The 17207-nt window shown below is 53.0% G+C and overlaps 1 protein-coding gene across 1 annotated transcript in view; it reads left to right on the top strand.

The window, feature by feature from the left end:
• The window catches only part of LOC142015176 (uncharacterized), a 49997-nt gene that overhangs the window by 28270 nt on the left and 4520 nt on the right, over positions 1-17207 (top strand). The window contains exons 6-11 of the mRNA XM_074998593.1: positions 800-1057; positions 1653-1779; positions 2994-3110; positions 5084-5746; positions 15885-16192; positions 16413-16539. Of these exons, the coding sequence (XP_074854694.1) occupies positions 800-1057; positions 1653-1779; positions 2994-3110; positions 5084-5746; positions 15885-16192; positions 16413-16539 (1600 nt within the window). The remainder of the gene's footprint in view (positions 1-799; positions 1058-1652; positions 1780-2993; positions 3111-5083; positions 5747-15884; positions 16193-16412; positions 16540-17207) is intronic.

A 17207-nucleotide genomic window follows, 5' to 3' on the forward strand; every position in this document is an offset into this window, starting at 1 on the left:
AAAACAATGATCAAGGTGAGCAAATCAGAGAGTAGAGGGGTAGAAGGCAGGGGACGGTCAAGAATTAGATTAAGCCAAGTATGGAAACCAGCCCCTATAGGGACGCAGAAAATTCCCATCCCGGCTCACACCAGGCGTTAATGTGTCAAATTTGAATATAAAAGACAGCTCGGCTGTCTCCCTTTCAATAGTGGTGCAAAAATTTTTCTTCAGTAACATGCAGACTCTTAAGTCATTAACAGAATGGCCCACTCCATTGAAATGTTGACTGACCAGTTTGTGGGTCTGTTTTGTGCCTGTTAACTGTTTGTCTAAGGGGACAGACTTCTAACATCCTTGCTCAGGATGGCGGGAGGAGCAGATGGTGTCCCAGGCAATGAGTTCCAGCACATGCTGCTCTTGGGGACAGATCCCCACTGCAGGGCTGGGCAGGGCTGTCGGCTCCCCAGGTGAAGGGCCCAGTCGGTTCCTTCAGGGAAGCCTGTTATGGGGGAGCACGCGGCTCTCTGTGCTGCTGGCACCCCACAAGGGGATCTGGCTGCAGGGGGTGTCCCCTTCGGAACGGGGCTCTTCTCTTTAAGTCATTTACACCAGATCATAGGTGGGGGTGGCGGCTGCCCCCTCCCCCCGTGGCTGCAGCCACGTGTAGCCCCAGTGTTCAGTCCCTGGGCCCCAGGCTGCCCTCCGTGACATTATTTTCCACCCCCCACAGCTGCCCCTCCCCCCCCCCCCGCGTGCTCTCCCAGGCCCCGGGTCTCTGCCCGACACCCGCTGGGGCTGTGCCCCCCCCACGGCACAGAGCCGGGGCCGGGCCAGGCCCTGCGGGCGGCCAGGGACAGCGGTGGCTGGGGCTGAGCCAGCCATGGACAATGGCAGCGGCTCGTCTCGAGCAGCTTCCGGCCAGTCCCGGCCCCCGGCGGGCAGCGGGACCCAGGCGTCCGGGCGGGGGCGGGGCTCGAGGGTCCCCGAGCTGGGGCCGCCCCCGCGGCTGGAGCTGGCGGCGCAGGCGCGGGGTGGGAGGTGCTGCCCGGCGATGGCTGCTGCGGGGCCGGCGCAGGTAGGGGCTGGGGCTCCGGCTGTTCCCGGCAGGCGCGAAGCGGGATCGGGAGCAGCGGCTGGAACAACGGTGGGGCCGGGGAGCGGCGCTGGGACCCCGGGAACCGCCCTAGAGCCGGGCGCGTTCCAGGGGCTGGCAGCCTGGGGGGCCCGGCTGGGCAGAGGAGTTCGGAGGCTGCGAGACGGAGGCGGAGCGGGGGGAGCCCAGTCCCGGGGGGGGGGACTGCGGCCGAGAGCGGGAGCAGGAGACGGGTCCCCGTCCCGGAGCGTCTCCTGCCCGTAAGCAGCGGGGCGGAGCGAGGTTCGCTCTGTTTTCCACCCGTGGGAGGAATGAACTTTCTCGTGCGCACGGAGGCACGTGCGGATGCGCACCACCCGTAGCAACACACTGGCGGCCCTCTGCTAATCAGCTGGGCGGCACCTAAGTCCCCTGAGCGGCCATCCCAGGGCTCAGTTTATGGGAAACCCTGGCCCTGAGGCCCTCGGGGAAGTTGGGAGGTTCGGGGGGGTGTCCCTGGGATTCAGCCCCCACACAGCCTGCATGCCCCCTGGAGTCCTGGAGCCACCGGAGCTGCGTGTTTGACTTGTCTCTGCAGCTGGAGGTGGCATTCGAGGCCCTGGCTCTGTATTTCAGCCGGGAGGAGTGGGAGCTCCTTTCCCCGCCGGAGCATCGGCTGTACCAGGACCAGACGCTGAGCAATTACCGGGCCCTCCTGTCCCTGGGTAAGGACCATTCCGCCTGTACTGCCTGGAGTGAAACGTCCTGGCTTCCTCCAGCCTCACTTGCCATGTGCCACCGCGTGTGGGCCAACATCAGGACAGTCCTGTGTGGTTAGGACATTGTATCTGCAGTCCTGTTCACCACAGTGACATACATAGCTAGCCCCTGCCACAGGCGAATATCCGCAAATCTGTAGAGCTCTTATATATCAGCCCCCTTCAGGCCAGCCTCCTTGTAATGCAGCGACCAGAGCCTCAGAGTCATTGGCTAAACATAGCGTAACACCAACAGACCCAGGTTGCCGGCTCTAGGGATAGAACCTGTGACTATAGAGTCTAAAGCCCTGTGCTCTACCAGATGAGCTAAAGGTTGGTTCTCAGTGGAGGCTGTAGAGCAGAGACTTCACTCACCCGAGATGAGGTCTCAGTACCTCTGGGTACTACAACAGTATGGGGTTTTTTTTTCTATTATTATTTTGTACCTCACTCCTGGCACAGAGATGGTTGTAAACAGAACATCAGCAAATAAGTCAAGGGGAAAATCTGTCCTGTAAGAGCTCCCCACATCCCCAGAAAGAACGAACACCATATATTTGTGAAGAACAAGACTATAGTAGAGTTTAAAAAAGAACTAGCGAAATTCATGGGGGATAGTGTCCATCAATGGCTGTTAGCCAGGATGGGCATGGACGGTGTTCGTAGCCCCTGTTTGCAAGAGGCTGGAAATGGGTGACAGGGAATTGATTGCTTGGTGATTCCCTGTTCTGTTCATTCCCTCTGGGGCACCTGGCATTGGCCACTGTCAGAAGGCAGGATACTGGGCTTGATGGACCTATGGTCTGACCCAGTATGGCTGTTCTAATGCTCTTATTTAACAGCCCTACACTTGAACAGTGCTTGCACCCTAAGGAGAAGGACTGATAGGTCTGTGTAGCAGTGACACCTGGGGACGCCCGCTTTGACTCCACTTCGTTGGATGCTGAGAGGGATCATAGACTGCTTCTGAACCGGAAGTGACCTTGCTGGAGTGGGGAGGAATTCTCCTCTAAGGCAGGTTTATTTCCTTATTCTCCTGCTTGGGATCTTTGTGCTTGCTCTGAAGCGGCGTCTGAGATGGGGGCCTTGTTGTGCCAGGTGCTGCACAGACACACTAACGCACAAATGCGTCCTTGCTCCAAGAACTTGAGTGATAAAACTCATTCTGTCCCCTTGAACAGGCTATTCAGGTTCCACACTGGACTTAATCTGCCGGATCGAGCTGGGGGAGGCAGAGCTGTGGGTCTGTGATGCTGAGAGTTGTAGAGAAAACTCTGGCCCTGCGACCCCCTCTTCCGGTGAGTGATGCTAACCTAGTCTCTTCTGCTTTACACAGCTGCTACCGGAGCATCCTCAAGGTAGAAGGAAAGGCAGCGTGAGATTCTCTGGCTGAGAACAGACAGGAAACCCATTTGTGTTGGGAATTAGGGGCCATTGTTGAGATGGGAGGGGAGAAGTCTCACAAAATGATTCCTTGACCAATCCTCCTGGACGAGAAAATGATTCTTTAACAAATTGCGACCCACTGACTGAACTGATTTACACTCAGCAACATCGTTTCTGTCTGTAAGATAATGAATCAAAGAGCCAAATGGAAACCATTCAAGCAATAGAGAAGCAGGGAAACTAAAGATAAAACAGTGACGAAATGGGGATTTGATGCCCACTATTGTTCAGTGATTCCTTGCTAAACACAAAGCTCTCAAACTAAGGTTGATACTGTATAACTGAGTGACATGGCCTTGTTGATATGGCTGTTGCCTACCAGTCTGGCAGGGTGAATGCTGTTTGTGGATACTTTTGCCAGCAAAATATTGGCACCCCCTACGAGCGGGTTCACAGTGTGACGTGAGCTGTTCACATTGCCACTTGCTTGGGAAAACTTTGGTCTTTCAGGGTTTCGGATTTTCTAAGCCCCTGCAAATGACAAATGGTTGTTTTTTGTTTTGCATTCAAGTGGCAGTGCAGAGAAGCCCTACGTTTTCTGTAGCCAGCTTACGATGTTTTTCTTTATCCGGTGGTGGTGGGTGCCATTCAGACAGGAGCACCTTCTTAACAGCCCAGTATTACATTCTTGAATGTGATTTACATGGAATGTGAGCGTTTGACTCTCTGCTTCTTGGCTAATGGCTGCATTGGGGGGGCCCAGGTGAAGTTGTCCTGTGGGTCAGGACTTCGGAGGACCCTGGTGTGTGGGATGAGTGTGAGGCAGAGGATGCTAGAATGGCCTTTGTCACATCCCCGGGCCTCCTGCTCCATCTGTGGCCCAAAGCCTTGTCACTGATAATGCTTCGTTGTCTTTCCTTAGCATCTCCCTCAGCCTTCGTGCAGTGTGTGACTGTGTAAATCAAAGCTCTGGTGGGCGGCAGCCATCCACCCCTCCAGCTCATCAGTACTATCGATTGGGTTGTGAGTGCAAACAATACGAATGTGTTTCTCAGGTTACCTCTGGCAAGCCCTGAGTTACATACGTGTCAGTCCCCCAGCGAAGCTGGTTTGAAACCAATATAGTTAACACTTGGCAAATGCTGGGCAACGGGCCTTACTGTGAGAAACAGGTGAAAGTGACAATCCAGCCCCATAGGAAAAAAACGCTGTGATTGAAATAAAAATCATTGGTTTGTAAACAAGGGCCCCACTGTGCCACGTGATGTGTGTTTCCAGGGCAGGCTATGATTTAAGCATCAAACAAGGCCCAAGAGGTGCAGGGTGTGTTTGGAAGCAGGCATTAGCCCTGCACAAACAACACAGGGTAGAACCTCCCTGGGTCAGGCCACAGATTGGTTGTGGTCTTGGTATCAAAATGTTGGAGCTGTTCCAGTACATTCAGTAAAAGTCGCAGGTCACTAAATGTACTGGCACGGCTCAGTGGTTTTCATAAAACCAGCCCTGCTCATTAGCTTCCCAGAGAGGCTCCCCGCAGCCCTGCGACCCTAATCCCAGCCCAGCGTGGAGAAGTCAGGGCAGGCTGGAGAAGATCTGGGTGGTGATGCCACTCCCTGAAGTTTGGCTTTCTTCCCCCACCGCCATGACCAGGGACTGAGACAAAGCTGAGTGTCTCTGTAATCCGGAGACGAGGTCTCAGGGCCGGAGAGAGGCCTTGGGTCCAGGCCTGAGGGACCAGAGCTGCCACTGCAGGGCGAGGCGCAAACCCCAAACCAGTCATGGAGAAACAGGGAAATTGCTCCATTTGTGACATTCTTCCAGCCTTGACACACCTGCAGTCCCAACCGTGAGCTAACGCTGTGGTGGCCTCTGCTCTGTCCAGCAGGGCCCAGGGTCCCGGGAGGAACGAGGACGCAGTCTGCATGTGGGGAGAGCGCGGCAGGAAAGCAGGATCCCACATCCCACAGGGGCAGCCAGGCACAGGACAGAGCCCTTCCCCAGGATGGACTCAGCCAGATGCCAGACCCAGCCACCCACCAGAGGCTCCCCATGGCCTGGCTTCTCCACTACTGCGTTGCTTGTGGCAAGATGTTCAGCAGCGCCTCCGCACTGACCCGGCACCTGCGCATGCACACTGGGGAGCGGCCCTTCCAGTGTACGGAGTGCGGCAAGGGCTTTGCACATAGCTCGAACCTGCGAATACACCAGCGCATGCACACCGGGGAGTGGCCGTACCGCTGCGCCGACTGCAGCAAGGGCTTTGCACAGAGCTCGAGGCTGAGAAGACACCAGCACATGCACACTGGGGAGTGGCCGTACCGCTGTGCCGACTGCGGTAACGGCTTTGCACATAGCTCGAACCTGAGAATACACCAGTGTGCGCACACTGGGCAGTGGCCGTACAGATGTGCGGACTGTGGCAAGGGTTTTTCTCACTTAGCCACCTTTACCTGGCATCAGGCCACTCATCCCAAGGCCTCTCCGCCGTCACCAGGGCTTAAGGGGTTTCCAGTAGCTAAGGGACTTGGCACAACACCAGCAGATGAAGGTGAGGGTGGGATCCTGTCCCCATGACTGTGACACAGAGAAAGGACTTGGCCCAGTAGCGGGAAGAAGAGCAGTCGGGTGGGGAGACGATTAGAGCAGACGGTCACAGACTCAGGAATTGCTCCTGCTGTCTCTTCTGAACAGAGATGTCTGTATAACGTATAACCCAGGTCTGCCTCACCAGGTGCTTCTCTGCTGTTCAAGGCACTGACGGCTTCAGAACCCTGGCGGAGAAGCCACCGTGAAGTGTAAATCTTTAAGGAGAAGCACCCTGGACGTCCGACGTCCTAAGCAGTGGAGCCGACAGCCTTTGGGGGTGTGATGGAGTTGGGGGAGTGCATGTGTGAGACTCGGGCTGGATGTGTATGAGACAAGCAGAGCAGCTCCCAGCGGCTAAGGATGACCCTGGGGCTATAACCTAGGCTGGCAGGTAACACCCCTGCCCTGAACAAAGAGGAGGGAGGAGCCAAAGGGGGTTTTTGAATCAGAGGTGGCAGTTAGAGGTTGTGGGGAGAGGGAGCTGGAAGGCAGCCAGCCTGGCGAGGGAGGAAGCTACACCCCAGAGGGGCACCCCTCGGGCTCCTCTCCCCAGGACGGGTTGGAATGGCTGTCTCTGATTGCGGCACTGACTCTTCTGTGAGAAACTGGGCCTCTGTCGCCTCATAAACTTCCTGTTCTACCTGCTGAGTGAGAGTCACTCCTGCCTGCGGACGGGGTGCAGTGCTTGGGGACCCCCGAACCCCATCACAGGGGGCCACTGGGCAAGTGGAGGGGGGCTCTCCATGCTCCCAGAAGGGGTGGGGCCAAGGGCAGCTGGCCCTTGGTGCAACAAGGGGAGCAAAATATTCCCCTCTCCCAGACCCTATACGCTGCTTAGTGCGTACACCCCTGGTGATATGGCACCAATTTATGTAGCAGCAGCCAGAGCCCTGAGCCCCTTTGAGTTGCCAGGCCCTGGGGCAGTTACCCCCTGTGTGCCCCCTGCTCCACTCTCCCCAGCGCCCATCAGCAGGCCTGGGCCTAAGCGACCATAAACCCCAACAAATGGCGTGGCCAGCCGGTACTCAGATAGGTTCACCCTCCCTCCTGCAGGAATTCTACGCTTCCAAATTACGTGAATAAATATTTTAAAACTGGGCATCAAATAACACTGTAATGGCCTCAGCGTCCATTATTTTGGTCATTTATTTGAAAATAATTGTCAGCAAATATATCTCTAGCAGCAGTCAGCAACTTTTCTGCCCTTTTGACCTCTGTACAGTCCGAGTGCCAGTGACGCTCTTTAAAGTCAATAATATAACAGTTCTACTTAGAACGGCTTCAGTTATAAATAAAGAGGCAGAGCTTTACCGTCCTGGTCTTTAAATCTCCATCTGGCCATGTTTTTTAAATAACTAAAAATGGCTGGGATTTTAATACAGGTTGAACCTCACCAATCCTGGATTCAGTGGTGGGCCAGTAGGAAGACGGATGTTGCAGAACCAGGGATCACCAGTGTTAAGGTTACTGGATTTTTAAAATTTTTAAAAATTTTTAAGATTTTTAAAATTATACAAGAACCATTTCTGTAACCAGTGTATTACCTATGCATCAAATCTAGTGAAAGCTGGTGCTTCCCCAAATCTGCTTGTGCTGCTTACATGTCTGTATCTGGTTGATAGGAGAAGTTATGAATATTAGTTCTGTACAGCTGGGTCAACATAAGCCCCCTCTTTTTGGAGGGGGTATGTTAATGAGGCACTTCGGAAGATGCAAATGAGGCACTGATGTGAACGTGCAGCGCCTCGTTAGCATAATGGCGGCTGCACGCGATTTGAAAGTGCTGCTTTCAGAACGCACACCACCTGCGTAGATGGGGGCCTTTCGACAGGACCCCACGACTTCGAAAGCCCCTTCTTCCTAAAACCAAGTAGGCAGCGTGCGTTCCGGAAGTGGCACTTTCGAATCACACGCGGACGCCATTAGGCTAATGAAGCGCTGCATATTCCTGTCAGCACCTCATTAGCATCTTAGAAAGTACCTCATTAATATGCCCCCTCCATCTGTAGACCCAGCCTACCTGTATTACAGAATCACAGAATCATAGGGCTGGAAGGGACCTCAGGAGGTCATCTAGTCCAGCCCCCTGCTTCAAGCAGGATCAACCCCAACTAAGTCATCCCAGCCAGGACCTTGTCCAGCCGGGACTTAAAAACCTCTTGGGATGGAGAATCCACCACCTCTCCAGGCAACGCATTCCAGTGCTTCCCTGCCCTCCTGGTGAAGTAGTTTTTCCTAATATCTAACCAACACCTCTCCCTCTTCAACTTCAGACCATTACTCCTTGTTCTGCCATCTGACACCACTGAGAACAGTTTCTCACCCTCCTCTTTAGAGCTCCCCTTCAGAAAGTTGAAGGCTGCTATTAAATCACCTGTAAGTCTTCTCTTCTGTAAACTAAACAAGCCCAAATCCCTCAGCCTCTCCTCATAGGTCTTGTGCTCCAGACCTTTAATCATTTTTGTTGCCCTTTGCTGAACTTGCTCTAGCAAATCCACATCCTTTTTATACTGAGGGGCCCAAAACTGGACACAATATTCCAGATGTGGCCTCACCAGTGCCGAATAAAGAGGAATAACTACTTCTCTAGATCTGCTCGAAATGCTCCTCCTAATGCACCCCAATATGCCGTTAGCTTTCTTGGCTATAAGGGCACACTGTTTACTCATATCCAGCCTTTCAATCACCATAACCCCTAGGTCCCTTTCCATTGTACTTCTGCTGAGCCAGTCGGTCCCCAGCCTGTAACAATGTTTGGGATTCTTCCGCCCCAGGTGCAGGACTCTACACTTCTTATTGCACCACATCAGATTTCTTTTGTTCCAGTCCTCCAATTTATCCACTTCCCTCTGGATTCTCTCTCTACCCTCCAACGTATCTACCTCTCCCCCTAGTTTTGTGTCATCCGCAAACTTGCTGAGGGTGCAACCCAGTCCCTCATCCAGGTCGTTAATAAAGATGTTGAATGGCACCGGCCCCAGAACCGACCCCTGCGGCACTCCGCTTGAAACAGACCGCCATCCAGCTATTGAGCCATTGACCACTACCCATTGGGCCCAGGTAGAAGCGTTTAGTGCTGGATTTCACAGTGGACGGTGTAGTCACTGCCCAGTCAGGCTGAACAAAGGAAGAGCCCCGTCAGCCTCCCATTCATATCTCAGAAATTTGGCTGAGGTGCGTCATCTGGGAGTCTGGCAATGGCAGAATGCCCCTAAAAGGGAAGCACAGGTGACCTGACTGGGTCGTCCAGCACTGAGTCTGTGCCCAGGAGTAGGAAACTTTCCTCCACGTGGCAGGTATGAAGAGGACTCTGGCAGGGGCCATTTCGTCCTCAGCCTCCCTGTGATGAGCCGTTTGCAAGAACATCTCTGCTAGGAACTAAGCTGGAATGGACTGGGGACCCACCTCAAAAAGGATGTATTTCCCGAGACTTTTAAGATAGCAGCCTACCACCCGCTGTAGCCCGCATCAGAAGATTAGACTGATGGATGAAATGTAACCACTTTAACAAGTTTTCTCTTTCACGCTATTTTTGTTCCTTGTAATAAACCTTTAGATTCTAAAGGATAGGCTACATTGACCTGGGAATGTGGCCGGTCCTTCTGGGGACTGGAAGAATAGGTGTGGATTTGCTGAGCCTGGTTTTCGTAACCTCTTATCTGTATGAGGAGGGATATGGGGAGGGCACCAGGGATGGTAAAACACTTGCGGGATTTGCTTGTGTAACTTCTGGCTGGCCAAAGGCGGCAGAGATGCTCCTTGTAACTGTTTAGGTTTGCCTTACGTGAGAAAGCCCCAGTGTGGGCTGTACGCAGCCTGGTTTTAAGCAATTTGCTCAGGTTTGGCTCTCTTAGCAGTGCCCTGGAAACCACCTGTATATTACACCCAGCCACAGAGGTTTCTGTGGGCTCTGGGTTCAATGGGTCTGGCAGACAGCCCCCCGGATGGGCGCTGGGCCACTGGCAGCCCTGGGAAAGTAGCCTACTCAGCCCACAGTGTGGAGTAACCACCGGCCCTTGGTAGGGGCCCCAGCGGCCAGGGGAACAGAGCTGCTGCCAGCCTAGGTCAGGGAGCTGCAAAGGAAGTAGGGGTGGGGCTGAGCTCCCACTGGGTGTCACAGAAAATCAGCTTACATACCACTCTTGACACGCATGCTCAGGGTGGCTGATACCAGGTGTACAGCAATAGATATGATAGTGTAGGATACAGCTAAACCAGCTGGCCTTTATCTCATGCTGCAGAGGCAGCTGTGCTCAGCTCCAGAGGTCCCAAGCTCAAGCCTACCTGAGGGCAGCTACATTTACCATGAAAAAAAATTCAACATTGATCCAAAATCCTGAGAATCTACATTATCAGATTGAAATTCCTGGCAATGATTGCTGTGACAGAGCACATCATCCTTTGATAGTATATGTGCAAGCCATGCAAAAGAGCTTTGCCTTAGAAGGAAAAACTCTGACACTCAGGAATTCAGAAGTAGACTGAAATGTGGTAATTGCAATCATAGAATACTAGGACTGGAAGGGACCTTGAGAGGTCATTGAATCCACCTCCCTGCCCTCATGGCAGGACCTAGTACTGTCTAGATCATCCCTGATAGACATTTATCAAACCTGTTCTTAAATATCTCCAGAAATGGAGATTCCACAACCTCCATAGACAATTTATTCCACTGTTTGACCACCCTGACAGTTAGGAACGTTTTCCTGATGTCCAACCTAAAATTCCCTTTCTTCAGTTTAAGCCCATTGCTTCTGGCTGTATCCTCAGAGGCCAAGAAGAACAAGTTTTCTCCCTCCGCCTTATGACACCCTTTTAGATACCTGAAAACCGCTATCATGTCCCCCCTCAATCTTCCCTTTTCCAGACTACACAAGCCCAGTTCTTTCAGCCTTCCTTCACAGGTCATGTTCTCTAGACCTTTGATCATTCTTGTTGCTCTTTTCTGGACCCTCTCCAATTTCTCCACATCTTTCTTGAAATGCGGTGCCCAGAACTGGACACAATACTCCAACTGAGGCCTAGCCAGCACAGAGTAGAGCGGAAGAATGACTTCTCGTGTCTTGCTCATAACACACCTGTTAATGCATCCCAGAATCATGTTTTCTTTTTTTTGCAACAGCATCAAACTGTTGACTCATATTTAGCTTGTGGTCCACTATAACCCCTAGATCCCTTTCTGACGTACTCCTTCCTAGACAGTCACCTCCCATTCTGTATGTGTGAAAGTGATTTTTCCTTCCTAAGTGGAGCGCTTTGCATTTGTCTTTATCAGATTTCATCTTGTTTACTCAGACCATGTCTCTAATTTCTCCAGAACATTTTGAATTATGACCCTACCCTCCAAAGAAGTTGCAACCTCTCCCAGCTTGGTATCAACTGCAAACTTAATAAACGTACTTTCTACATCAATATCTAAATCGTTGATGAAGATATTGAACAGAACTGGTCCCAAAACAGACCCCTGCGGAACTCCACTTGTTATACCTTTCCAGCAGGATTGAGAACCCTTAGTAACTACTCTCTGGTTATCCAGCCAGTTTTGCACCCACCTTATAGTAGCCCCATCAAAGTTGTATTTGCCTAGTTTATTGATAAGAATATCATGTGAGACTGTATCAAATACCTTACTAAAATCTAGGTATACCACATCCACAGCTTCTCCCTTATCCACAAGGCTCGATATCCTATCAAAGAAAGCTATCAGATTAGTTTGACATGATTTGTTCTTTACAAATCCGTGCTGGCTGTTCCCTATCACCTTACCACCTTCCAAGTGTTCGTAGATGATTTCCTTAATTACTTGCTCCATTATCTTTCCTGGCACAGAAGTTAAACTGACTGGTTTGAAGTTTCCTGGATTGTTCTGATTCTCCTTTTTATAGATGGGCACTATATTTGCCTTTTTCCAGTCTTCTGGAACCTCCCCTGTCTCCCATGATTATCCAGCAATGACAGCTAAAGGCTCAGATGCCTCCTCTATCAGCTCCTTGAATATTCTAGGATGCATTTCATCAGGCCCTAGTGACTTGCAGACATCTAACTTTCCTAAGTGATTTTTAACTTGTTCTTTTTTCATTTTATCTTCTAACCCTACCCCTTTCCCACTAGCATTCGCTATGTTAGGCATTCCTTCTTCAGACTTCTCAGTGAAGACCGAAACAAAGAAGTCATTAAGTATCTCTGCCATTTCCAAGTTTCCTGTTACTGTTTCTCCCTCCTCACTGAGCAATGGGCCTACCCTGTCCTTGATCTTCCTCTTGCTTCTAATGTATTTATAGAAAGTCTTTTTGTTTCCCTTTATGCCTGTAGCTAGTTTGAGCTCATTTTGTGCCTTTGTCTTTCTAATCTTGCTCCTGCTTTCCTGTGTTGTTTGTCTATATTCATCCTTTGTCATTTGTCCTAGTTTCCATTTCTTATATGATTCCTTTTTTTATTTTGAGATTTTGAAAGATCTCCTAGTTAAGCCAAGGCAGTCTTTTGCCATATTTTCTATCTTCTCTACACAGCGGGATAGCTTGCTTTTGGGCCCTTAATAATGTTCCTTTGAAAAATCGCCAACTCTCCTCAGTTGTTTTTCCCCCTCACTCTTGCTTCCCATCCGACCTTACCTACCAGCTCTCTGAGTTTACCAAAATCCGCCTTCCTGAAATCCATTATCTCTATTTTGCTGTTCTCCCTTCTTCCCTTCCTTAGAATTGTGAACTCTGATTTCATGATCACTTTCACCCAAGCTGCCTTCCACTTTCAAATTCTCAATCAGTTCCTCCCTATTTGATAGAATGAAATCTAGAACAGCTTCCCCCGCTAGCTTTTTCAACTTTCTGAAATAAAAAGCTGTCTCCAATGCAGTCCAAGAACTTCTTGGATAGTCTGTGCCCCACTGTGTTAGTTTCCCAACATATCTCTGGACAGTTGAAGTCCCCCATCACCACCAAATCCTGGGCCCTGGATGATTTTGTTGGTTGTTTAAAAAAAGCCTCATCCCTTTCTTCCACCTGGGTAGGTGGCCTGTAGTAGACTCCTAGCAGGCCATCACCATTGTTTTTTACCTCTTCTAGCCTAACCCAGAGATTCTCAACACATCCGTCTCCTATGTCCATCTCCACCTCAGTCCAAGTGTGTACATTTTTAATATATAAGGCAGCACCTCCTCCCTTTTTCCCCTGTCTATCCTTCCTGAGCAGGCCGTACCCTTCCATACCAACAGTCCAATCGTGCATTATCCCACCAAGTTTCTGTGATGCCAACCATGTCATAGTTGTATTTATTTATTAGCACTGCCAGTTCTTCCTGCTTATTACCCATATTTCTTGCATTTGTATATAGGCATCCAAGATATTGGTTTGATCTTGCCTCCCAGTTTTGCCCTGACCCTTCTTTTTCTTTGCCATTGTAGCCCATGCTCCCTCCTATTTCTGACCCATCTCCCAGGTCTCCATGTTCTCCACTTACCCGTGGGCTTTGCTCCCTGTCCCAGTCAAACCTAGTTTAAAGCCCTTCTCACTAGGTTAGCCAGTCTGTGTCCAGCGAAGGTCTTCCCTCTCCTCGAAAGGTGAACGCCATCTCTGCCTAGCACTCCTTCCTGGAATAGCATCCCATGGTCAAGGAAGCCAAAGTCCTCCTGGCAACAACCACTTTCGCAGCCAGGCATTCACCTCCAGGATGCACCTGTATCTGCCTGGGCCCCAACCACTGACAGGCAGGATTGAGGAGAATACCACCTGTGCCCCAAACTCCCTCACCTGTACTCCCAGAGCCCTGTCGTCACTCTTAGTCTGCTCAGTGTCACACCTCGCAGTATCACTAGTGCCCACATGGATGAGTAGCAGGGGGTAGTAGTCAGAAGGCCGGATAATCCTCGACACCACCTCTGTAACATCTCGGATACAGGCCCCGGCAGGCAGCACACCTCCCAACATGAAATGTCAGGGCAACAGATGGGCGCCTCTGTCCCCCTCAGAAGAGAATCTCAGACCACCACTACTCTACATTTCCTCCTCGCAGTGGTGGCAGCTGACCTCCCAGCCTTGGGGGTATGAGGCTTCTCCTGTGCTGTATGGGGTTATTCCTTGTCTCCCGTATCGAGTGCAGCATAACGGTTTCCCAGTACCACAGTGGGAGGGTTCGGAGCAGGGGGTGGAGCACTGGCTACTGCCAGAAGTAACCAGCTGCCAGTGTCCACCCTGAGCCATCTCCTCCTCCACCAGCAGTGTGTCAGCTGTCCTTTGTACTGGGACAGTTACCTCAGCTGTCCCCCCATGAATACTGTCCAGGAATTGCTCATGGAGATGGATACCCCTCAACCTGGCTGCCTCCTCCTGTAGCTCCTCCACCTGCCGCCTGAGAGATTCCACCAGCAGGCACCTTTCACACTGGATGGTCCCCCCAGCCTGGGTATCAGTAAGTGGGAATTGCAAGCCACAGTCCGTGCAAAACCACGCCAGGATCTGGGTAGAGGCATCCATAGTCAGGCAGTCTCTCTGGTTACAGGCAGAGGAGACAGAAGCTGAGCTGGCACAGGTGTTGCGGGTCTTACTGACCATTATAGGCCTCCCTCTGTCAAACTCCCTCTTAAACTCCCCTGTCTGCTTCACTCCCTGGTCACTCTGCCTCTGGCTTTTTAAAGCCTGCTTGCCTAGGTCAGGCCTAACCCCTCATTAGTCACACACGGGAAGGCTGATTTTGAGGCTGATCAAAGGCAATCGAGGGAACAAAGGTGAGGCACTGGGTCCCAACTGCCACAGAAACTGAACTCACCCACCAGCAATCAGAATGGCAATTCAAAATGCAAACATTCAGGCACACTCACTCACCCCAAAAGCCAGCGCTCTCACCTGGTCACCTCTTCTGAGGCGGGATCGTTTCCTCTCTCTTCAACTCCCGTCTGCTTCGACTGTGCAAATCTAATATTAGCTGGATAAGCCATGAGAGAAGCTGCTGAGTCAAACCCTGCCCATAAATCCTCACCGCCGCTGCTAACCACCGTCTCTGGAGATGGAAGGGGCCGTACATAGACACAGCTATGATCTTTGCTGTAACTCACGCTTATACAAGCTTAGATGATCATACTTGGCAAATCCTAACATTGCCCTTGATAACATGACAGATCTAGCAAAAGACAATGAAGTGGCATTCTATTGTTCTGCCCCCTCTGCTTCCTGTGTCCCACCCCTATCTTACCTGCTCCTGCCCTCTACATCCTACCACTGCTGCCCTAGTCTTCATGACTACAACTGCCCCCCACTGACATATCCTATTTCACTAGCCTGTCTCCTGAGCGGTCTCACCACCCATGGATTCTGAACCCCACACTGTGGGCCCCTTTTCCTTGCATCCTGCCCCATCTGACATCATGTCTTGTTCCCCCACACCACCTGCCCCTTACCCACTATTTTATTAGACCATCCCCTCTGCCCAACACATCCTCTTCCCCCCATCCCATTTCTTTCCCTGTTCCATTTGCACCTGAACCCATTGTCTCCCCATGTCCTGACCTCCATCCCCACCCTGTGCCCAGATTAAACCCCGCTACACTACAGGCCCCCATCGATTTCATGCTCCTGTCCCCAGCCTCTGCTCTCTGGCTTGATGCAGCTCCATCAGCACCCTAGGGTGGCCTCTTCTGCTTGAAACGCAGAGGCATTTGCTCAGGATGGCGGGAGGAGCAGATGGTGTCCCAGGCAATGGGTTCCAGCACCTGCTGCTCTTGGGGACAGATCCCCACTGCAAGGCTGGGCAGGGCTGCCGGCTCCCCAGGTGAGGGGCCCGGTAGGGTCCTTCAAGGAGGCCTGTTATGGGGCAGCACGCGGCTCTCTGTGGTGCTGTCACCCCAGAAGGGGATCTGCCCTGGGCAGAGCAGGAAGCTGCCGGGGTCTCCCCTGGCTGCAGGGGGTGTCCCCTTCGGAACGGGGCTCTTCTCTTTAAGTCATTCACTCCAGATCATAGGTGGGGGGGGCGGCTGCCCCCTCCCAACTCCCCTCCCCCCATGGATGCAGCCACATTTAGCCCCAGTGTTCAGCCCCTGAGCCCCAGGCTGCCCTCCGTGACATTATTTTCCACCCCCCACAGCTGCCCCCCTCCCCCGCGTGCTCTCCCAGGCCCGGGGTCTCCGCCTGACACCCGCTGGGGCTGTTCCCCCCCCACGCGGCACAGAGCCGGGGCCGGGCCAGGGACAGCGGTGGCTGGGGCTGAGCCAGCCATGGACAAGGGCAGCGGCTTGTCTCGAGCAGCCTCCGGCCAGTCCCGGCCCCAGCGAGCAGCCGCGGCGGGCAGCGGGACCCAGGCGTCCGGGCGGGGGCGGGGCTGGAGGGTCCCCGCGCTGGGGCCGCCCCCGCGGCTGGAGCTGGCGGCGCAGGCGCGGGGCGGGAGGCGCTGCCCGGCGATGGCTGCAGCGGGGCCGGTGCGGGTAGGGGCAGCAGGGCCGGGGCTCCCCGGGATCGGGCTGTGCCCGGCGGGGATAGAGCGGAGCCGGGCCCGGGGCAGCAGTAGCTCCCCGGCAGGGAGCGTCTGGGCGGGCGCGGCGAGGGGGAGCTGGGCAGGAGGGGGGGGGTGTCCGCGGGGTCTCCCCCGCGGGGCCCCGGGCGGGCTGGAGCGGGCGGCGCTGAGTGTGTGACTTGTGCCCGCAGCTGGAGGCGGCGTTCGAGGCCGTGGCTCTGTATTTCAGCCGGGAGGAGTGGGAGCTCCTGTCCCTGCCGGAGCAGCGGCTGTACCGGGACCAGATGCTGAGCAATTACCGGGCCCTCCTGTCCCTGGGTAAGGCCCATTTCCCTTTCACGCCTTGCAGAGAAACCCGGCTCTCTCCAGCCTCAGCCGCCACATGGGCTAATGTCAGGTGGATATAAAATTAGATCTGCAGCCGTGTCCGCCTGTGGGTGTGGGTACCCGGGAATATCTGCAAATCTGGGGGGCTCTCTTCTGTCTGCCGCTTTCAGGAGGGGTCCCTGTTAAAAAAGAAATCAGGGGGTTTGAGAACTTGAGGCGACTCTTTGTGCAACTTCTTTACTTGTATTATGTACCTTAGTCCTGGCAGGGAGCTGGTTGCAAACTGCATGTGAGCATAGAAATCCAGGGGGGAGACCTCGCTTCTGACAGCACCCCACATCCCCAGGAAGAACAGACGTCATATATTTAACAGCCCTAGACCGGAACAGCACATGCACCCTAAGGAAAAGGACTGATAGGTCTGTGTAACAGTGACACCTGGGGGCACCCGTTTTGACTCAGCTTGTCGCACACTGAGCTGGGTCATAGATTGCTTCCGAGCAGGAAGTGACCTTGCTGGGCTGGGGAGGAATTCTCCTCTCAGGCAGGTTTATTTCCTTATACTCCTGCTTGGGATCGTTGCTCTTGCCTCTGAAGCAGCATCTGGGATTGGGGCCTTGTGGTGCCAGGGGCTGTGCAGAAGCACTGGGACTGCGGCC

Source organism: Carettochelys insculpta, chromosome 6 (genome assembly GCF_033958435.1).
Source record: "Carettochelys insculpta isolate YL-2023 chromosome 6, ASM3395843v1, whole genome shotgun sequence".
NCBI lineage: Eukaryota > Metazoa > Chordata > Testudines > Carettochelyidae > Carettochelys > Carettochelys insculpta.